This window comes from Callorhinchus milii, unplaced genomic scaffold, assembly GCF_018977255.1.
Source record: "Callorhinchus milii isolate IMCB2004 unplaced genomic scaffold, IMCB_Cmil_1.0 Scaffold4, whole genome shotgun sequence".
Classification (NCBI taxonomy): Eukaryota; Metazoa; Chordata; class Chondrichthyes; order Chimaeriformes; family Callorhinchidae; genus Callorhinchus; species Callorhinchus milii.
The window spans coordinates 15,885,727-15,908,054 of NW_024704745.1; the positions used below are offsets into that span (position 1 = coordinate 15,885,727).

Genomic DNA, 22,328 nt, shown 5'->3' on the forward strand with positions numbered 1-22,328 from the left:
TCAATGAAGCTGATTTTGATTTAATAGTTACATTTTATGTAACATTTGACTTGATTAAATAAACATCCCTGTGAAATACTCAGTATTTTGGTTGTGTACCATTATTCAAACAAAATATAAGAAACGTTTTTCACATTTCTGATGGCCCCACAAACTCCCTCTGCAGTTCCAACTTCTCTCCTAGACTCTACTCATTTCTTCAACTTAGTCTCTCTATCACTTGCTCTCTTTTCTCATCTGCTGCATGAAATTCACTACCTCCTTTCTTTCACTGCTACTGGCTACTTTGTGGAGTCCTGTAGCTCAGTGTTTAGAGCACTTGCTTTGCAAGCGAGAGACCTGAGTTCAATTCCAGGCAGAGGGCGAAACCTTGGGCAAGTTTCCTTACTCCACACAGAGCCTAATAATCATCCCTCCAAAACCAAAAACAATAATAAATTGGTCATTTTCAATCTATGACTGTTTGTGGGACATTGCTGTGCGCAATTGGCTGCCGCGTTCGCCCACAAATATACAGTCAATTCACTTTACAGTGTGTTCTGTGAAGCGCTTTGGGACGTCCTCCCGACGTGAAAAGCGCTATATCAAATGCGAGGATTATTATTATTATTACTAGTTTCTGCACCCCATTAACATCTCCTCTTCCTTGGTACAGTACCCCAGTTTTTTCAGAACCGTTTCATCACCCTACTCCTGAAGAACCCCTCACTTGAACAATCCATTCTCTCCAGCGACTAACTCATCTCCAATCTGTCCTCTGGCTTCTCCAAACCTTGGTTCTTGCCAACCTGCGCCTAATACTTTATAGAATTAGGTAAGCAGAATACATACCAGGTGTGGACATATGAAGTGAGCTTGAATGTACCTCAGTGTATGCAGGCCAATCAACATGCTGCTGCTGGAAATGGGACCTCTCCCCCAGGATAGATAGGTGCTTTACTTAAGGGCTTTGAGACGTCTCAACAAAGTGATAGGCTTGCATGGAATATTGTTATTGTAAGAAGCCCCTTCATTTTGGCTGATAATAATAATAATCCTTGTATTTGATATAGCGCTTTTCATGTCTTCTAGACGTCCCAAAGCGCTTCACAGAATATACTGTAAAGTGAATTGACTGTATATTTGTGGGCAAACACAGCAGCCAATTGCGCACAGCAGTGTCCCACAAACAGTCATGGATTGAAAATGATCAATTTATTATTGTTTTGTTTTTTTGGAGGGATTATTATCAGGCGTGTGGAGTAAGGAAACTTGCCCAGGGTTTCGCCCTCTGCCTGGAATTGAACTCAGGTCTCTCACTTGCAAAGCGAGTGCTCTAACCACTGAGCTACAGGACTCACGATGCTTCAAGCATGACAAGCCAGGTGTCTGGAATAGCTACCCTTCCCTCTAACAAGTCTGCAACGACAACTTGTATTTATATATTTGTATATAACCTACTGTAACCTAGCCACCGTAACTGCTCAGTGACCCCCATAAAATGAGACCAGACGGTTGGTCTCCTCTTGTGTCAACAACAACAACTTGGATTTATATAGCGCCCTCCACATCGGACGGCATCTCAGAGCGCTTTAACAGTAACGGATCCCGGGACCGAGCCGGGGGAGGGGGGAGGAAGGTTGAAAAGAAAGGTCTTCAGCAGAGACCTGAAAATGGGAAGGGAGGGAGCGAGACGAAGGGAGTGAGGAAGGCAGTTCCAGATCCTCGGGGAATTTATGCATTTATGACTGTACACAACGCAGAATACTGCAGATGCTGGAAATCTGAAACAAAAACAGGGAACATTCAGCAGGTCAGGCATCATCTGTGGAGAAAAGAAAGTGAGTCAACGTCTTGGGTCCACGACTCTTCGTCAGAACAATTTATGCCTGTGCGCAACTTTGGCATAATGTTCGATCCCCAGTTATCCTTCCTCCCCCACAACCAGTCCCTGACCAGCACAGCTTTCTTCCATCTCAGCCACATTGCCCACCTCTGACAGTATCTCACCCCAAAATCTGCCGAAAACCCTTGTCCACGCCTTTTGTCACCTCTCAGCTGGACTACAACGCCTTCCTCGCTGGTGGTCTCCTACACAAAATCAAGTTCACTCCAAACCCCAAACGCCGCACCCCGATTACCCCGGTCCTCGGCACACTCCACCGGCTCCCTGTCACAGAACGGATCGACTTCAAGATCCTCACTCCAGTGTTCAAATCCCCCCATGGCACCCCCCCCCATCCCCCCATCCCCCTAACCTCTCTCCCCGCAGCAGCACCCGCTGCCTCTCCGCTCTACTGGGTCCGGCCTCCTCCGCGTCCCCCGAATCCTCCGCTCCACCATCGGCGGCGGCCGTGCCGTCGGTCACTACACCCCGAAACTTTGGAACTCCCCCCCTCAACCCCTTCGCCTCGCACCCCCCCCACCCCCACCCCCCCCACCGCCGCCCTCCCTCCCCATCTTCGGGCCGCGCTTGCGGTCGCCTGCTCCCCCCCTCCCCCCCTCCCCCATGGCTCGGCCTCGGGCTCCAACGCGAATGGCGCCGTGTAAATGCAAGTCGTCGTCGTTTTGCTGGTTTCCTCCCCCCCCCTCCCCACGGGGTGATGGCGGAGGGGGATGTGCGCATGTGCGGGCGCGCACGCCACCGGCCGTTGGTTTGAGCGGGGCTCGCGCTGGGCCGGGCGTTCCGTAACGGTCGCCGCGATCCGCCCAACCGTCTCCTTGACCGGGGACGTTTTAAAAGCAAATCAAACATTCAGAGGGGAGAGAGAGAGAGAGAGAGAGAGAGGAAGTCGAAAGACTTGCTATGTGAGAGGTCGGGGTAAAGAAAGATGTTTTCAGGCAACAGGGCTTCTTCGCTAACCTCCAGCGCCTGTCAGGAATTGAGCAGCGTGAGCGACGTGGCGGGGGAGTGCTCGGACAACGACTTCCACGATGGCATCGTGGAAGGGAAGGTGCAGATCAAGGGGCTGAACGAGCGCTTCACCAAGTACATCAACAACACGGTGCTGAACCTGCAGCGCAAGAACAAGGAGCTGCTGGCCGAGCTGAAGCGGCTGCAGCGCGAAGAGTTCACCGCCGTGGAGAACGCGTACGAGAAGGACAAGCAGGAGTTCATGGCCAAGATCGAGGAGACGCAGAACGAGATGGCGCTGCTGAGGGTGGAGAAGGACAGGATCAAAACCAGGCTGGACAAGGAGGCCGTCCTGAAGAGGGAGTTCGACCGGGACTTCCAGGAGCTGAAGAAGAAGTACGACGACGGCGGACTGACGATCGAGCGGCTCCAGTGCCAGCTCAAAGCCCTGGAGGCACAGCTGGTGCAGCTCAAGGTGGTGAAGGACGCCGAGCGGGTCTTCTGGCAGCAGAAGGTGGACAACCTGCAAAACCTCGAGCTGTCCAACAGCAGCACGATGGACCTGGGCCAGTCACTGAGGCACATGCGGCACGAGTACGAGCAGATGGCCAAGAGGAACAAGGACGAGTTGGAGCGGTTCAAGCAGAAGTTTGAGGAGAACAACGTGCCCCTGCAGAAGATCAAGAAAGAGATCGAAGCCTATCGCGGGGCGGTGAACGACTTGAAGATCAAGGACGGGCTCCAGAAGAACCAGATGCAGGAAAAGGAGCGGGAGATGAACAGGATCAAAGAGTACAACAAGGCTCTGGAGAAGAAGCTGGACTCCCACGCAGCGGAAAACCAGAACATGTTCGCAGTCAACGCTGCGCTTGAACAGGAGCTGCTTTGCTACAAGAGTCTTCTGAGCCAAGTGGAGAAGAAAGCCAAGAGTTACAACGCGCCGCCCTGCGTGGCCACGCCACCCGCACCGACCAAACCCGCGGAAGATTGGGACAAAATGTGTTGATAGGACCCTCGGACTCCGTGAACATTTCTACGACGGTCCTCCACGGTGACCACCACGGACGTGCTTTAGCAGACGAGTTATTTTTAGGTGCAGTTCCCTCTGGAAATTCGGTTTTATTGCTCTTCGTTTTGAAATTCTTGATCTTGATGCGCGATTTTGTAATCTGGTTCGCATTGGTACGTTCCTCACGCGGGACAATTTTTTTTAAAAAATAAAAAAAAATCCGACCACAGTTACTAAACGCTAAATACGTAATCTGGCAACATTTTCATTTAAAACGATGCAACTATAAACAGAATCCAGAGTTTTAACGGGTTGATGGAACTGAAAGATCCCAGGTCTCTGCGTAATCTGGTTTAAGACATTTTAATCTCTCAAAAGAGTGTGTTGGTGTGAATGATTCGGTTTTTTTTTCTTTTGCTGTAATATTTACCGCGCGCAAAATATTTCTTTTAATTAGAGTTCTGTGTTTTTTCGGCGGTTACAGCTTCATCCGTTTATTCGTTCCAATTTCTATTGAATATGTAACATTTGCTAATTAACTGTGTAGACGTTTCTCTTAAATATCTTCTAAAAGTACTTCGTGGATATTTTATAGTAAAAACCATAAAACGGAAGCTATATAGATGTGTTGTCCACAAGCATTTAATGTAAAAACACATTACAGATGCGGGTCAAAAATGTACACAATAAAGTTGTTATGGGGTAAAATGTGTGTATCAAAATGTAATAGGAAGTATGAAAAAAGTCTTCCCCCATACAGTGCATGGAGCGAGCATAGCTCTCAAAAGTGGGTGAAGGGATATGAATAGAGGGTGATATCCATTCAAACTAGGAGATCATCCACATGACCCTCTTCTTTCCGATAACATACATAAACTTGAATTGCATTTCTGACTGCTAGTTCATTTTCCTCTACTCCAGAATGCGTTCTCATTGCCAGAGCACCTTTCTTCTTAAAAAGTATTTTCTCTTATTTTTCTGATTGTTTTGGAATTAGATAATCAAGAATGGGGTTTAATTACAACCTGAAGTGCTTCTGGACCTTCACTGGTTAAAAAAAACTGCTGTGCATTACAGTTCCTCTCCTCAAAGCATAATACTTGCATTTGATATGGCAGCTTATCACGTCTTCGAGACATCTCAAAGCGCTCCACAGAATATACTGTAAAATGAATTGATTGTGTATTTTATGCGAAATGTGACAATTGGTCACAACAGTATCCGACAAACAGACGTGGAATGAGTGACCAAATTCTTATATTATTTTTTGTAAAGGGCTTATTCCCCCGGAAAAGCGATTCGCCAATCCACTAACAACCGGGTTCCTATTTACTGCTGGGTAAACAGAGGCATGTGGAGTAAGGAAACTTGGCTAATGCTTCGCCCTGCCCAGAAATTCAACCCAGGTCTTCTCGCTTGCGTAAATGGTAATGGCTGATACTTCTTGTTTTTTTCCACTAGAGTCTAAAATTAATTGACTGTATATTTTGTGTGTGAACCGCAGCAATTGCGCACAACAATGTTCAGTCATGGATTAAGTGACCAAATTATTAGTGATTTTTATTTTTTGAAGGTATTAATACCACTGGAAAGCGATCCGCCAATCAACTAATAGGTGGGTTCCTACTTACTGCTAGGTAAACAGTAAGTAACAGTAAGTAAACAGTAACAGTGTGGAGTAAGAAAAGTTGCCTCAGATTTCGTCCTGCCCGAGAAACAACCCAGGTCCTCTCGCTAGTGAAGTGAGTGCTGTAACCTTGAAGCTACCGGACTCCACGATGTGCTGTGTTTGCTCACCGAACATAGAGATCTCCGAGGTGATTGACCTTCTGTAGTGGGAGTGTGTCAGTGATTTGATTATTTGCCATAATCAATTGACGAAACAGAGTAGAGAGATCCAGACTCCAAATATATCATATTGGGAAATCTTTGACACTGTACCTCTCACTATTTCATTAGCACTTGTCACATTGAACCTCATCAGTCCCATCTGTTGGAATCTGTGAGATGCAGGTTTGATGGGTTTTGTACATAAAACTTTTTTTCACAGCTTCTGCATTATTAATTCCTATGGGATTGTCATTAGTATTAAATGAAGCAATCACTCGTAAGATACTGATTTGCTTCCAGTTTCTCCAATGGAGCTTTGACCGACTGAAGAAGTTGAGGCTTGTGGTGTTGATTAGTGCTTCCTGTGAAACATCCTCTGATGCTAACTGTCTAGCACCAGAAATAAACATAACATTAGAATATTCTCATAGGAAGTGTGGAGGCACCAAACATTTCGGGTTTTGGATCAATGCTAAGAGGTTATTCTGTGAACTATTAACTTCAGGCTGCTAGTAGCAAAGACAAAAAAGAACTCTTGGACTTGGGAAAGCAATTGCTCACAGATAATCATTAGCTCACGGTTCCTCTATGCTGAGTCAAACCAAAGCTTTCAAATTGTGAGGCCCAACATGCATTAGTTAGATGACATTCCTGAGTAATTTAAGATGTGCTGATCTACTTCCTGAATTTATCTCTACATCAGCCTCCTTACAACACTTCTAACTGGAGGTAGCTAATGACCCAGGGTTTTTTTCTCCATCAAACACATTTAACCTTTGAATATTTTGTTCTTCCATGTTTTGTATGCAATTTAAGAAAATGTATAAATGCATGAACAAGCAAATTTGGGAAATCCCCAAGGAAGCTGCCATTACTGGATATAGCATCACTGCATCCTCAACACATTGTGCTCAGCAATAGTGATATCAGGAAGGTACATTATGACAAGCATTTTTCCAAGTGTTTCAACAATAACAACTTGCATTTATATTGTACCCTTAAACATAATAGCGCTGCATAATGGCAGGGTTGGACAATGAGCAAGGGAGAAGGTGGAGGTGATGCCAAAATAATTCGTAAGGTGATATTTAAACATAAAAATAGATCAGGGGTTTCAGATTTACTTCCTCCAATTGGAAATTCAAATGCTTGGACTCAAGGAATGGGCGTACGTTTGCAGAGATGAGTGCAAATGCAGAATTGAACAAAATAAAGCAGGATTTTTGCATGAGCAACTGGAGTGTCAGTTAGCAGGATGGGTTCCTTCCCGAAGAGAATGCAACAGACATATTAATTTCCATGTGTGGATGACATTCATATGTGGACCCTTAGCCTGAGTTGGATACTCTTAAGCACAGTAATGGGTTTAGGCATGTGCGAGGTATCTGGCTGACCAAATCTTTTTTCCGGAGTAATCCTATCGGTGACATCTCAAGTCCAGTCCCCACGGCACTGCCATTATTTCGTGTTTCGAAACCAAACCGGACGTTTCAAATAAAATCCGATTCCGCTTTTCTGAGAGAAAAAAGTAAAAATCTTCAAATCCAATCGGGCGAAGAAAAAAAAAACCCCATTGTTGCCCCTGCAGCCCGGCTGACGGGACGCCTCACCGTCTCCTGTTTCGTTTCTAATCTGGTTTGCAGAGGAGCTGCCGGTTTTGTTCTAATAATCCCTCCAAAACCAAAAACAATAATAAATTGGTCATTTTCAATCTACGACTGTTTGTGGGACATTGCTGTGCGCAATGGGCTGCCGCGTTCGCCCACAAATATACAGTCAATTCACTTTACAGTGTGTTCTGTGAAGCGCTTTGGGACGTCCTCCCGACGTGAAAAGCGTTATATCAAATGCGAGGATTATTATTATTAAAATAAATCGGTCGCTCAATCCCCGACTGTTTGTGTGGTGGTGGGTTGGCCACTCCCGTGCGCAATTGTCTGCCGCATTTCGCCCACGAGACGAGACGGTCAATTCCCATTGCGGCGCAATCAGGGGAAGCGCTTTGAGACGTCTCGACCGTGCGAGGAGAGAGGGGGTGATATCAAATGCAAGGATTATTATTAGTATTGTTGTGTCCTCCTCCCCCTGGGGTTCCCACTGCCTGACTGGCTGACCGGCTGCCGGAGGCTTGTGGTTTGGCTGCTCTGCTGGAAAGGAAAGGGGGAGGGAGGGAGGGAGGGTGTTGTGTTGTGTTGGGAGGAGAGCCGGAGCCCCCGGGAGCTGACGGGGCGAGTCCAGCGGAGTCGAGTCATGGCCGCGCACCTCGAAGACTCGTTCCCTTTTCACGGGCTCCTGCCGAAGAAGGAGACGGGCTCCCTGTCCTTCCTGGCTCGGCATCCGGAGTACGACGGCCGGGGAGTCCTCATCGCCGTCCTGGACACGGGGGTGGATCCCGGAGCGCCGGGAATGCAGGTACGAAACGCACGCGTCGGGGATGTCGGGCCCGACCAAGGCCTCGGACTCCCGTGCCGGGCCCGCCCGGGACCCAGAGCCCCCACTCCTGCCCTTCGCCACACAGGGAGGGCGCCTCGGCCGGACGAGCCCCCACACCCCCCCCCCCCCACCGCCCGTGGGGCTTCCTCCGCACCACCGCCCGCCCAGACTGTACGATTATATCACCTGATAACGGCAAAGGCTGTCAGTTTGACAAATATCTGTGACCCAATATTATCGTGTGTGTGGGTTTGGGGGGGTGGGGGGGGCTGTGTGGGGGTGGGGGGGCTGTGTGGGGCTGTGTGAGTGGGTTTGGGGGGTGGGGGCTGTGTGGGGGTGGGGGGGCTGTGTGAGTGGGTTGGGGGGGTGGGGGGCTGTGTGGGGGTGGGGGGCTGTGTGAGTGGGTTTGGGGGGGTGGGGGGGCTGTGTGGGGGTGGGGGGGGTGGGGGGGCTGTGTGAGTGGGTTTGGGGGTGGGGGGCTGTGTGGGTGGGGGGGTGTGGTGGGGTGTGGGGGTGGGGGGGCTGTGTGAGTGGGTTGGGGTGGGGGGGCTGTGTGGGGGTGGGGGGGCTGTGTGAGTGGGTTTGGGGGGTGGGGGGGCTGTGTGGGGGTGGGGGGGCTGTGTGAGTGGGTTTGGGGGGGGGGGGCGTGTGGGGGTGGGGGGGGGGGGCTGTGTGGGGTGGGGGGTGCGTGGGGGGGTTTGGGGGTGGGGGGGCTGTGTGAGTGGGTTTGGGGGTGGGGGGGCTGTGTGGGGTGGGGGGGCTGGGGGGGTGGGGGTGGGGGGGCTGTGTGGGGGTGGGGGGGGCTGTGTGAGTGGGTGGGGGGGTGGGGGGGTGGGGGGGCTGTGTGGGGGGTGGGGGGCTGTGTGAGTGGGTTTGGGGGTGGGGGGCTGTGTGGGGGTGGGGGGGCTGTGTGAGTGGGTTTGGGGGTGGGGGGGGCTGTGTGGGGGTGGGGGGGCTGTGTGAGTGGGGTTGGGGGTGGTGGGGGGCTGTGTGAGTGGGTTTGGGGGTGGGTGGGGGGGCTGTGTGAGTGGGTTTGGGGGGTGGGGGGCTGTGTGGGGGTGGGGGGGCTGTGTGAGTGGGTTTGGGGGGGTGGGGGGCTGTGTGAGTGGGTTTGGGGGGTGGGGGGGGTGTGGTGGGGGGGGGGGTGGGGGGGGCTGTGTGAGTGGGTTTGGGGGTGGGGGGGCTGTGTGAGTGGGTTTGGGGGTGGGGGGGGCTGTGTGGGTGGGGGGGCTGTGTGAGTGGGTTTGGGGGATGGGGGGGGCTGTGTGGGGGTGGGGGGGCGTGTGAGTGGGTTTGGGGGGGGGGGGGGCTGTGTGAGTGGGTTTGGGGGGTGGGGGGGGCGTGTGAGTGGGTTTGGGGGATGGGGGGGCTGTGTGAGTGGGTGGGGGGGCTGTGTGGGGGTGGGGGGCTGTGTGAGTGGGTTTGGGGGGATGGGGGGGCTGTGTGAGTGGGTGGGGGGGCTGTGTGGGGGTGGGGGGGCTGTGTGAGTGGGTTTGGGGGATGGGGGGGCTGTGTGAGTGGGTTTGGGGGGTGGGGGGGGCTGGTGGGGGTGGGGGGCTGTGTGAGTGGGTTGGGGGGTGGGGGGGGCTGTGTGAGTGGGTTTGGGGGGATGGGGGGGCTGTGTGGGGGTGGGGGGGCTGTGTGAGTGGGTTGGGGGGTGGGGGTCTGTGTGAGTGGGTTGGGGTGGTGGGGGGCTGTGTGAGTGGTTGGGGGTGGGGGGGCTGTGTGGGGGTGGGGGGCTGTGTGAGTGGGCTTGGGGGGGGCTGTGTGAGTGGGTTGGGTGGTGGGGGGCTGTGTGAGTGGGTTGGGGGGTGGGGGCTGTGTGGGGGTGGGGGGGCTGTGTGAGTGGGTTTGGGGGTGTGGGTCTGTGTGAGTGGGTTGGGGTGGTGGGGGGCTGTGTGAGTGGGTTTGGGGGGGGGCGCTGTGTGGGGGGGGGGGCTGTGTGAGTGGGTTTGGGGGTGGGGTCTGTGTGAGTGGGTTGGGGGGGGGGGGGGCTGTGTGGGGGTTGGGGGCTGTGTGAGTGGGTTTGGGGGATGGGGGTCTGTGTGGGGTGGGGGGCTGTGTGAGTGGGTTGGGTGGTGGGGGGCTGTGTGTGGGTTGGGGTGGTGGGGGGCTGTGTGAGTGGGTTTGGGGGGTGTGAGTGGGTTGGGGGGTGGGGGGTGTGTGAGTGGGTTGGGATGGTGGGGGGCTGTGTGAGTGGGTTTGGGGGGCTGGGGGGGCTGTCTGTGTGAGTGGGTTTGGGGCTGGGGGGGCTGTCTGTGTGAGTGGGTTTGGGGTGGTGGGGGGGCTGTGTGAGTGGGTTGGGGGGTGTGTGAGTGGGTTGGGGGGTTGGGGGGGGTGTGTGAGTGGGTTGGGGTGGGGGGGCTGTGTGCGTGGGTTGGGGGGTGGGGGGGTGTGTGAGTGGGTTTGGGGGGGGGTTGTGAGTGGGTTTGGGGGGTGGGGGGGCTGTGTGAGTGGGTTTGGGGGGTGGGGGGCTGTGTGAGTGGGTTGGGGGTGGGGGGGCTGTGTGTGTGGGTTGGGGGTGGTGGGGGGGTGTGTGAGTGGGTTTGGGGTGGTGGGGGTCTGTGTGAGTGGGTTTGGGGGGTGGGGGGCTGTGTGAGTGGGTTGGGGTGGTGGGGGGGTGTGTGAGTGGGTTTGGGGGGTGGGGGGTGTGTGAGTGGGTTGGGGGCTGTGTGAGTGGGTTTGGGGGGTGGGGGGGCTGTGTGAGTGGGTTGGGGGGGTGGGGGGGTGTGTGAGTGGGTTGGGGGGTGGGGGGGCTGTGTGTGTGGGTTGGGGGTGGTGGGGGGGGTTGTGAGTGGGTTTGGGGGGGTTGGGGGGCTGTGAGTGTGAGGAGGATGGGGGGGCAATGATCATAACTTGATCTGGTTTTATTGTAAATGTCTCACTTGGGTTCAGCAGATGGTGTTGATGGTGGATGTTAATTTTGCCTGATATGTCCGTCATATTATAAAGGAATAAATGCAGTTTTATTGGACCTTATCCTGACATGTAATCCCCACCACCACCTAAAATACCAGGATATTGTTTTGTGTGTGACTGAATATATTCTGTCTTGTGAATAATTATATCACGCAATTCATTGGTGGCAAAAAAAATTTTGGGGTGGGGGAAGTGGGGGCAAAATACACTGTTAAGTTGTGACGGGCTGGTTATTTGGAGTCCTGTATCTCAGTGGTTAGAGCAATCGCCTTGCAAGCGAGAGACCTGGGTTCAATTCCCGGCAGAGGGCGAAACCTTGGGCAAGTTTCCTTACTCCACACACCTAATAATAATCCCTCCCAAAAAAACACAATAATAAATTGGTCATTTCAATCCACGACTGTTTGTGGGACGCTGCTGTGCGCAATTGGCTGCCACATTTCGCCCACAAATATACAGTCAATTCACTTTACAGTTTATTCTGTGAAGCGCTTTGAGACGTCTAGAAGACGTGAAAAGCGCTATATCAAATGCAAGGATTATTATTATTATTGTTTGCCTCCTGTCCAACAAGAGTGAAGGAGCTACAGGGCCAACAAGAGGGATCGAGTTACAGGAAGTTAGAAATGAACAAACTTGATTTGTTTATTCTGTTTGAAAATCATGTGGGTGGGGGGGGAAATGAATGAATTGTTTCCCTGAGTGGGGCTTAACAAAATCTTCCCTGTCCTATCCAAATCATCACAGTACTATTGTAGTGATGTACACATGTGGGAGACATACTTCAATGGGGGGGAGAAAAATATTGTACTTAAAGGGGAAATGTACAATGCTTCTCGAACCACCTTATCATTGCCCTATGTTTATAGTTGCTGTACCTCGAACAGTTGTCACAAGTGGATTATCAGACCAATCCATGGATTAAAACGTTCTTTGTATTTAATACTGGTTTCATTCTTGCCCATCACAACGTATGTGAATTTATAATTACTTAAGTATTTAATTTTTTTTTGCCTGCATGGTTTATAAACACAACGGATAGCTGGAGTTGTATGGAGCCTATCCTCACTAAGTTTTACTGCCGGTTCCGGGGTATTGTTCATATACTACCACCACCAGTACGTACCTGTGTTATTCTTGGTGCTGTTCTTGATCTGAAATAAGAATGCTCATTTGTAAAAAAGAAAATCGTGTTCAATGGAAAATCTGTGTCATACATTGCAACTAGAATGTCCAGGCCAATAGAGAACTGCACCAAATGTGTCCATTCCTGAGTCTGATCTTTACTCACTTGTGGCTGTCACTCATCATTTTTCAGGTTTGCTTTCCATTGTGCTATTAAGATATTAATATGTTGTAACAAGGCATCTAAAGCTTGAGTTTTTGTATTCAAAATTGCAAGCTCATTTAAGTGTTTAAGTGCAGTGTAAGTATAATGAATTGCACTGAAATCCTGCTGCAGAGACCACCTTGACAAAATAGCTTTCTGTTGGACTTCTATTACTGGAAGCAATATTGCTTTGTTTTAAGCAAACTAAATGGAGCATGAGAATACTTCTGTTTGTAGGCTTATGTTACATAGAAGGTCTTATGGGTCTAGTTACATGATACAATACTGTATTATAAAACACAGTGCAGCAATTATATTAGCAAGTTGGAATGAATTTACTTTCACCAATTTAGCCTGACTCGGTTGGGTCCACATCAGGCTTTGAACTCACATGGACCAGACCTAAATTACATGCGGTCCTGAGGGTCCGCTACATTATTGGAGGTGCCATCCTTTGGATGAGACATTAACTGAGGTCTTGTCGGCCTGTTCATCTAGGTGTTAAAGATGTTAATGGGACATTGCTGTGCACAAAAGTGGCTGCCGCATTTATCGTGTAGTACATATTTTATGTAATTAATCTTGTCATGAGCTTCATTGAATGACTGTGAAGTTAATATGGTGCATGTTTTTCAACACTTTTCCTCTGCTTGGTAATTGCCATTATTCCTCTAAGACTGGAAATAGCACCCTGTAGACTGCTAAGTTTTTTTTTAGTGACTTTTAATTACTATTATGAACATTGCCAGAAAATGAGATGTTATTTAACTAAAATAACTTTTTTTTATATATAGGTAACAAGTGATGGAAAACCTAAAATTGTTGACATTATAGATACCACAGGCAGTGGGGATGTGAATACATCCACTGTAATGGAGACAAAGGATGGGAAAATTGTTGGTCTTTCAGGATGTACCCTTAAGGTAATTATAGAGCACTTTCAAAAGATTGTAATTATTGTCCTTTTCACATATCTTGTCAGTATTTTCAGTAGCATTTCACTACATCATAACCACCGGGCTTCACATACAGTAATAGCTTATATCAGATTGGTCTGTTCAAGTGTTGTTCTTGTGGGTTGACATCCTCATCCCATTTACCTAATTCCTGCTTCATAATACTCTCCAAACCAACTCTCTGAATGAACGCTTTATACATAATATGTTTAGATGTCAGCCTAGCTTAGTTGGTTGCAATCTCACCTCAAGATAGCAGTAAGTAGGAACCCGGTTGTTAGTCGATTGGAGGATCGCTTTTCTGGGGATAATAATCCTTTAAAAAAAAACAATAATAACTTGGTCACTCAATCCATGATGGTTGTGGGATACTGCTGTGCACAATTGGCTGCCACATTTTGCCCACAGATATACAGTCAATTACTTTACCGTATACTCTGAAGTGCTTTGAGACGTCACGAAGACATGAAAAGCTCTATATCAAATACAAGGATTATTATTAAGAATAAGAGATTGTGGAATTTAAAGAGTCAAGTAGAATGCTGTGGGAATGGTGCATTGCCAGAGCTGCTTTGCCCCTACACTCAGGAAACCTCTTTCAAAATGCTTCTATCTCTGGCCTTTGCTTTGAAAACCTGTCTAGAAACCTGTCTCTTTGACTGTGCCTTTGGCCACCTTCCAACACGACTCCCAGTTCCGGCTTCCACTTTGACTTTGCAAGTGCTTTGTAAGTGCAAGTTGGTGTTGTTGAGTGACATGTGGGAATTTACTTTCTGGGAAGTACTATTGTTCAACCTGCTCTTTCAGCCACTCGTATGGAGTGAAGGATCCCACGTAGAGTATAATTGCCAGCGTGGATTAGTTGGGCTGAATGGTCAGTTTTCATGCTGTAACATCCTTTGTAATCGTATGTTTTGCCCCAACATAGTTTAGATGAGATGACCAAACCAAGGACTTTTTTTATAATTTACCTATGTTAGCATTCAGCCTCAGAAAACATTTCAGGATTAATATAATAATAATAATAATCCTTGCATTTGATATAGCGCTTTTCATGTCGGGAGGACGTCCCAAAGCGCTTCACAGAACACACTGTAAAGTGAATTGACTGTATATTTGTGGGCGAACACGGAAGCCAATTGCGCACAGCAATGTCCTGCAAACAGTCGTAGATTGAAAATGACCAATTTATTATTGTTTTTGGAGGGATTATTTTGGAGGGATTATTGAATAATGGTTGTTTTGACCACAAAATATACACGCAATTCACTTTGCAGTATATTCTATGAAGATCTTTGAGACGTCTTCTAGACATGATAATGTGCTATATCAAATGAAGGATTATACTGTGTTTCTAATATAACACTTTTGTTCCTTCTCAAAAGCCTCTGAGTGTTATGAATCAATATGCTTTCTGCTATAATGAAGCATTTCTAACTGAAATTTTTCAAAATGTAGGAAGGAATGTAAAATGTTACTGGACTATGTTGTCTCATTTATGATTCATGTGCTATTGTCAGTTTTAATTAACTTGCATTTTAACAGACAGATAATGCTTTTAACACTAACTGCACAATTTAATGTTTCTAACTTTTTTGTTTATAGATTCCTGAAAATTGGGTTAATCCATCTGGAAAATATCATGTTGGTATCAAAAATGGTTACGAATTTTACCCTAAAGCGCTTAAAGAAAGAATACAGGTAAGAATAACACATGCATCATTTAAAATTACTATTAACGACTTCCAATTTCTATTGCGATGTCTATTGCTCAATGAACTATATGTTTGTAGCTTTACTTTTACAAAAATCAATTAAAAGTGATGGTTACTTGAAGGAAATGCACTGTGATCTTGCTTTGCAGAAAGAAAGGAAAGAGAAGCTTTGGGATCCTTTCCAGCGTGTTTCATTAGCAGAAGCCTGCAGAAAATTGGATGAATTTGACAACACTCATACAAATCTGTCACAAGTTAGTATGTGTATAGTTGTAACCTGAAATGCAACTTCGGTTTGTTAGGTTGGGGACACTCGTGGAATCCTGTAGCTTAGTGGTCAGAGCGCTCGCTAGCAAGCAAAAGGTTCTGGGTTCGATTCCCAGGCAGGGCGAAACGTTGGGCAAGTTTCTTTACTCCACACGCCTCTGTTTACCTAGCAGTAACAACAACAACAAGATTCCATTTATAGAGCGCCTTTCACGTCGGGAGGACGTCCCAAGGCGCTGGACAGTTGAGTCAGGACCCGAGCAGGGGGGAAATGGTCAGGGTGAGGGGAGGGAGGGAGCGAGGAGGGGGTAGAGAGTCGAGAGCGGAGCTAAAGGCACGGTCAAAGAGAAAGGTCTTGAGACTGGCCTTGAAGGAGGAAAGGGAGGAAGCAAGGTGAAGGCACTGGGGGATGGAGTTCCAGAGCCTAGGGGCTGAGAGGCTGAAGGCCCGGCCACCGATAGTAGGGCGGTTGGGGTGGGGGATGTGGAGCAGACCGGAGCCAGAGGAACGGAGGGTACAGGCCGGTAGGTAGGGGGATAGTAGGTCGGAGAGGTAGGAGGGAGCAAGGCCGTGAATGGCCTTGTAGGTGAGGATGAGAATCTTGAATTCGATCCTCTGGGGGATGGGGAGCCAGTGGAGGCGAGCGAGGGTGGGAGTGATGTGGTCCCGAAGCCTGGTGCGGGACAGTACACGAGCTGCAGAGTTCTGAATGACCTGCAGCTTGTGGAGGGAGGTGCCGGGAAGGCCGGCGAGGAGAGAGTTCCCATAGTCCAGCCTTGAGGTGATAAAGGCGTGGACCCGAGTTTCAGCAGCGTGAGGGGTGAGGTAGTGCCATAGTCTGGCGATGTTTCGGAGGTGATGGAAGGCGGTGCCAGTTGTAGCGCGGATATGAGGAAGAAAGGACAGCTCAGGGTTGAACAGAACACCGAGGTTCCTGACCGGCTTTGAGTAAGTAGGAACCCGATTGTTATTCGATTGGCGGATGACTTTTCCAGGGGTAATAATCCCTTCTAATCAAAAAAAAATAATAATTTGGTCACTCAATCCACAACTGTTTGTGGGACACTGCTGTGTCCAATTGATTGTTGCGTTTCGTCCACAAAATATACAGTCAATTCACTTTACAGTATATTCTGTGAAGCGCTTTGAGATGTCTCATTGATGTGATAAGACACCATATCCAATGCAAGGATTATTATTATTATTATTGTGTCCTCCTCCCCAGATTCCCACTGACTGGATGGCTGGTGGAGGCTTGTGATTTAGTTTGTTATTCTTATCCACTAGAGCGAAAACTATTGCATTTGTCACTGTATGAAACTACCTCCTTTGTCACCCGAGAACAGTGATTCTATTATTTTCACTATTTTCCTTTGAGAGAATGTGTTCAGTAACTAAAGACATGCATGACCACTCTTGTATTTGTATTGAGGCCTCATTATCACTCTGGATTGCATGGAATTAAAGTAGTAAGGTCATCTATTTTCATATAACATATTTCCATATTGAGCAGAGAACCCAGCAGTGTGAGGAGGGAACTGAGTGAGGTGGAACAGAGTGAGAATTCTGTTGAGGAACTTGGTGAGAGTGGGAATTCTTCAGCAAGAGAGATACCAGTGAGCAAGAGAGAACTCTTGCATTCAGCAGAAGAGTGGGAAATCTTCCTTGAGGTAGAGGCAACCTTACATGTAAGCAGGCAAACAAGTGAATTAGCAGTTAATCATAGATCAGGTTTTGCGGATTAATAAATTTGCTGACCAGTCAAAACTGGGTGCTTTTATTTGAGTCCTGTATAAAGGGGAAGACTTGCGAGAGTCTCACTTGAGCAGAAAGCCCAGCAGTGTGAGGAGGGAACTGAGTGAGGTGGAACAGAGTGAGAATTCTGTTGAGGACTTTAGTGAGAATTCTTCAGCAAGAGTCCTATAAAAAGGGGAAGACTTGCGAGAGCCTCACTGAGAAATCTTTCTCTGTGCTTGTAGCATGGAACTGCTCTGGTCAAGGTGACAAACGACATTTTGTCCATCTGTGACCAGTGCTTCCTCTGCCTCCTTGTCCTGTTGACCTCTCTGCTGCCTTTGATACCATGGACCTCCACCGCCTCTCCTGATCCCTGACTGTTTAGCGGCTTGGGACGTCCGCTGGAATTGAAAGGGGCTTTACAAATGTTATTTTGTTGTTATAATGAGTAGTCCAGAAAAAGGAGTGATTAGGCGGGGGAGAAATACCGAGCAGACTCAGTCGGTCTTAGATTGCATGTGTGTAAATGCACAGAGTGATAAATAAGATTGGTGAGCTGCAGATTCAAGTTGCCACATTGGGTTATGATGTAGTGGCAATAATAGAGACCTGGCTCAAACAAGGGCAGGAATGTGAGCTGAATATTGTTGGCTCCAATGTATTCAGGAGGGATAGGGAAGGAAAAAAGAGAGTGGGAGTGGCAGTATTGATTAACGACACAGTTACGGTCCTGGAAAGGGACGATGTGCTAGAGGGTCCAAAAACAGAATCTATTTGGTTAAAGTTAAGGAGCAGAAAAGGAGCTGTTACTCTGTTAGATGGATACTATAGACCACCAAATAGTGGATAGCTCTTTTCAAGGAGCCGGCACAGACACGATGGGCCAAATGCCTCCCTCTGTACTGTACGATTCTATGAACATCCAAATAATATGTATGAATGCTCTGCCCCATTTTTCTGCTTTTTTTGAACATGGTGAAACTTGTCATGCGATATGATTGCACAGGTTGCTGGTTAACCTTCAGTAACTCACTTGAGTACTTATTCATTGTATTGTCAGACACTGAGCATCCAAAGGATTTTTGACTGGTAGGGGATCACAAATAACTATGATCCTGTATTAGCCAAACACTGATGCCAATTGCGATGCCTCAGCTGAGATCAGTTAATCTTGTGACTTTGCGGCTAATGTGATGGAATGCTGAATGGGCAGTGCATTAGGGGAGCCCTGAAAGTTCTCTATCTCAAAAGATGCAATCAAACAAGTGAGTTTTAATCTCCTTTTTTGTGATTGTGCTACTTATCTCGTATGGTTATAATTGTATATTTGGTGTGCTATTTTTAAATATAACTATTAGTTTTACTTACTTAATGAGTGTGTGAATTATTTTCTTCAAGCCCTGCATCTTTTGCGTCTCTGTTGTCTTTCTTGGACTGAAACTCTAAAGAGAAGCCAACTCTTCGTGTTTCTGTTTTCCTTCTTTTTTCTTCTCCCTCACATGCCCACCCTTGGTAGGGAGGCACCTGGTTTCCATGAGAGGAGTGTTAACCAGATTGAGAGCTCCACAAATGTGTGCCACCTACAGATGGAAATAATAATAATCTTTGATTTGATATAGCGCCTTATCATGTCTTCAAGACGTCTCCAAGCGCTTCACAGAATTTACTGTAAAGTGAATTGACTATTTTGTGAGCGAAATGTTCTTGTATCTTGAATGAAATGTATACGCTCTCTCTGGAGGAACGGACACTACATAGTAAGGCACAGGCTGGCGAGAGCCAAAGCTTGGGGACTGCAGAGGGTGCATTGAGATACTGTATGAGTTTAACCATCTAGCTATGTTTGGCTTGTCCAGCTGGGAACACCCGACAATTTTAGACTTTGACTTGCAGGGTTAACAGGAGCTGAGTAGAAAGAATCTATGTTCCAGTCACCACTAGATGTTAAAGATCACATGAAACTATTTGGAAAAGGAGTTTCTCCCTGTTCCCTGGGCAACAATCTTCCAGATAAAACTTCTTGTTCACTTCATTGGCTATTTGTGGGACATTGCTGTCTGCAAATTGACTGCAGTGCTAAATACACAGGCATTACACTTTACAGAAAAGCCATGGAGTCCTTCTAGATTTTTGTTATAAGTGCTATATTAAGTTATCAGTACAGCATATTAAAACTAGTCTATCTTGACTACATATGTAACACCCTATATAATACTTTAAATGTAACTGGACATTTAAAAAGGTTTTATATAGGCTGCTGCTTATCTGGATTGCAATAATGCAATTTTGGGTGTACCTCTTCAAAATTCAAATTACGGCTTTATCTTTTCTATAAAGGTAGAGAAGATGCAAAGAGAGGAATTGCAGAGTCAAGTAGAGTTGCTGAATTTGCAGGAGAAGAAATTGAGTGACCCTGGTCCTGTCTATGATTGCTTGGTGTGGCACGATGGGGAGACTTGGAGGTAACCACTGAAGTGCTTGTTTATTTTTTAAACAATGCTTATGTATTAAATTTGTTGTGCATTTTAAGGACAGCATTTTGAATTTCTGGCGAGTTACGAGAACATTTTGAATACCTTAATTTTATTTGATTTTCTTTTGCTGGTGATAATTATGTCCTGAACAGTAATTTAAATATCTGGAGACAATTTATCATACGTCCAATATGTATTTACCAAAAAGTGGATATTGAATCTGACAGAAGTTGAGTAAACTTGCAAAATGATATGAATGTAATAAAAGTTAACATTTGCAGCAGTTATAATAAATTAGTTCTCTCTCTTAGAGCGTGTGTGGATACAAGTGAATGTGGGAACCTGGACAAATGCAGTGTGATGCAGAATTACAGAGAAGCTCAAGAATATTCTTCACTGGGGGTATCTGAGATGTTGAACTACTCTGTCAACATTTATGATGAAGGCAACACACTTTGTATTGTAACAAGTGGAGGTGAGATATAATTTACACTTACACAGATTGCATTGTAGTTCTATTTTCATTATGGTTTATTATCCAGCTTGTGTGTTTTCAGTTTTCGTTTTGAAGTGAAACCTAAAAGGATTAAAATTAACGAAATGTAGTTTGGGTGAACTAAACTTGGATATATTTAGTTGAAGTAGGTTTTGATGTAGACGTGAAGTCAACAACTTAATTTTTATCTGAAAGATTTTTGGCCAGAATACTGGGAGAAACTCCCCTCTGTTTCAAATGGTGCTTCGGGATCTTTAACATTCTCTTGAACCGGCAGGCGAGACTTCATTTTAATATCTCACCAGAAGGATGGCATCTCCGATAATGTAACTCTACCCCAGGTTGCATAAAAAAGATACCCATTTACCGAAGAACATTTAGTGCAGTATTTTTAATTCAGGAGGCACAGTTCATTGAATGGCAATTAATTTCACCGCTAAACATAATGAAAGGGACACAATTAATTGTTGTGCTATGAAAAGTTAGTTGAACTAACCTTTGGTGAATGAAGTTTTACTGTAGCTTTAGTGTTGGCATTTATTTCTGCAGGGGCCCATGGGACACATGTAGCTAGTATAGCTGCTGGCTACTTCCCAGAAGATCCTGAACGGAATGGCGTGGCTCCTGGGGCTCAGATTCTTGCAATGAAGATTGGTGATACAAGGCTGAGTACCATGGAAACTGGCACAGGCTTGATTAGAGCTGTGGGTATTCATTTATTTAATACTTTTTTGTTTCAAGAGAAACTGCAATACACACTTGTGATGAGATTTATTCCTAGCTTTCTACTTTGACAATATTTATAATGATAGTGTTTATTTAAAATAACAGAAAACAGTTAGTGCTCTGACATCTTTGCTGTTCCTGTGAGTATTTTAGAATGTTAACGTGATACTATTTTACGTTTCAATTTGGAGTGGATTACGACAAATCAGCTGTTCATGTTGTTGGAAGTAGCAGAAGCTAATATTGAATTACGATAGGGATTTTTGTTTAAAAAGAATACCATAATTAGTACATGAAGAAGAGGGAAAAAAGCTAGTCATTAATTTCTATAACTTGCAATCAAGGCCTTACCAACATATGAATCTTAGTATATATAAAATTACACCAGTGTGAAAATATTTTTAAAAACAGGAATGGAAAAATGTTTTTGCTGTTATTGTGAATTTTTAAAGCATTTTAAAGGTGCAGCATTCTGCTTCTGTTATAAAAGGTGGAAGGTAAGAGGTTTAAATGAGGCGTATTAAATTTGAAGTTTTTATACATTTAATTTGTATTGTGTATAAATATTTTAAGTTTTTTTAACAAAAAATCTTCTGTTAACAGATGATTGAAGCAATAAAGTATAAATGTGACCTTGTAAACTACAGCTACGGTGAGGCTACACATTGGCCCAATTCAGGGTAAGTTAGACTAAAGATATCTTGCTAGCTAATAGTATTTGAAATTAATTTGTGTCATTTCCCAACACCAAATGCATTAAAAGAATGAGGGTGAAGTATTTAGTTAGGTATGGAATGCCCTGCTGGAAGCGATAGTTGAGGCAAAATCCATATTGGGCTTCAAGGGAAAATTAGACAAATATCTTGAAAAGAATCAGCTACTAGGGTATGAGGAAAGGACAGGTAAATGGGTTTGAAAGGATTGCTCTAGAGGGAACCAGCACAGGCACGATGGGCTGAATGGCCTACTTCTGTGCTGTAAATTTCCATGGTTCTATCCTGACTTGACTTTAGCAGTAAATGCTTAATAATAAAGATGACTTTGTCTGAACCAAATCTGATCTGCTGCTTGTTTGGAAATCTAGCATTTAATTACTTTTGACAACTTGTTCATCTTTTTTTTTCAGGCGCATTTGTGAGGTGATTAACGAAGCAGTGTTGAAGCACAATGTGATCTATGTTTCAAGTGCAGGCAATAATGGGCCCTGCCTTTCCACTGTTGGGTGCCCAGGTGGAACTACTTACGGTGTCATTGGTAGGAACTGCTTTCTGAAACTCTTCACTACACAATGCATCATCTTGGTGTACTGCTACTGGAGATGTTGTGGCTTCTAAAGTGGTAATAATTTCCAGAAGTTCTAAAAGTTCAAGAACAGGCAAAGTGAAATACCTTGAAGCCGGAGCTCAAAAACTCTTTGGAAATATGGTTGTTACTCAAATTGTCTTTGGAATTACTGTAATGATTATTTTTTGGCATTGCCAGACTTCTTAGTCAAGGTTGTACTTGATCCAGTAATGATGGCAGATCAGCTGTGTTCCTGTCCAGCTTCCAAACTTGTGTTTTGAATTTAAATAATGTAGAGAAGAAAACGTGACACGATGGG

General features: G+C 46.4%; 2 protein-coding genes across 3 annotated transcripts in view; both read left to right on the forward strand.

The window, feature by feature from the left end:
• The first annotated feature begins 2,607 nt into the window (after positions 1–2,607).
• On the forward strand, positions 2,608–4,550 carry LOC103177417 (low molecular weight neuronal intermediate filament-like). The gene has a single exon (XM_007891555.2). The coding sequence runs from the start codon at positions 2,811–2,813 to the stop codon at positions 3,837–3,839; it is 1,029 nt and encodes a 342-aa protein (XP_007889746.1). The 5' UTR covers positions 2,608–2,810; the 3' UTR covers positions 3,840–4,550.
• Positions 4,551–7,843: 3,293 nt separating this feature from the next.
• Positions 7,844–22,328, forward strand: part of tpp2 (tripeptidyl peptidase 2) — a 39,516-nt gene continuing 25,031 nt past the window's right edge. For both annotated transcript variants that reach the window (XM_042333970.1, XM_042333971.1), the window contains exons 1-9: positions 7,844–8,084; positions 13,149–13,277; positions 14,916–15,011; positions 15,175–15,279; positions 19,367–19,491; positions 19,815–19,978; positions 20,549–20,703; positions 21,329–21,405; positions 21,852–21,979. In XM_042333970.1, coding sequence (XP_042189904.1) covers positions 7,923–8,084; positions 13,149–13,277; positions 14,916–15,011; positions 15,175–15,279; positions 19,367–19,491; positions 19,815–19,978; positions 20,549–20,703; positions 21,329–21,405; positions 21,852–21,979 — 1,141 coding nt within the window. In that variant the 5' untranslated portion in view covers positions 7,844–7,922. The remainder of the gene's footprint in view (positions 8,085–13,148; positions 13,278–14,915; positions 15,012–15,174; positions 15,280–19,366; positions 19,492–19,814; positions 19,979–20,548; positions 20,704–21,328; positions 21,406–21,851; positions 21,980–22,328) is intronic.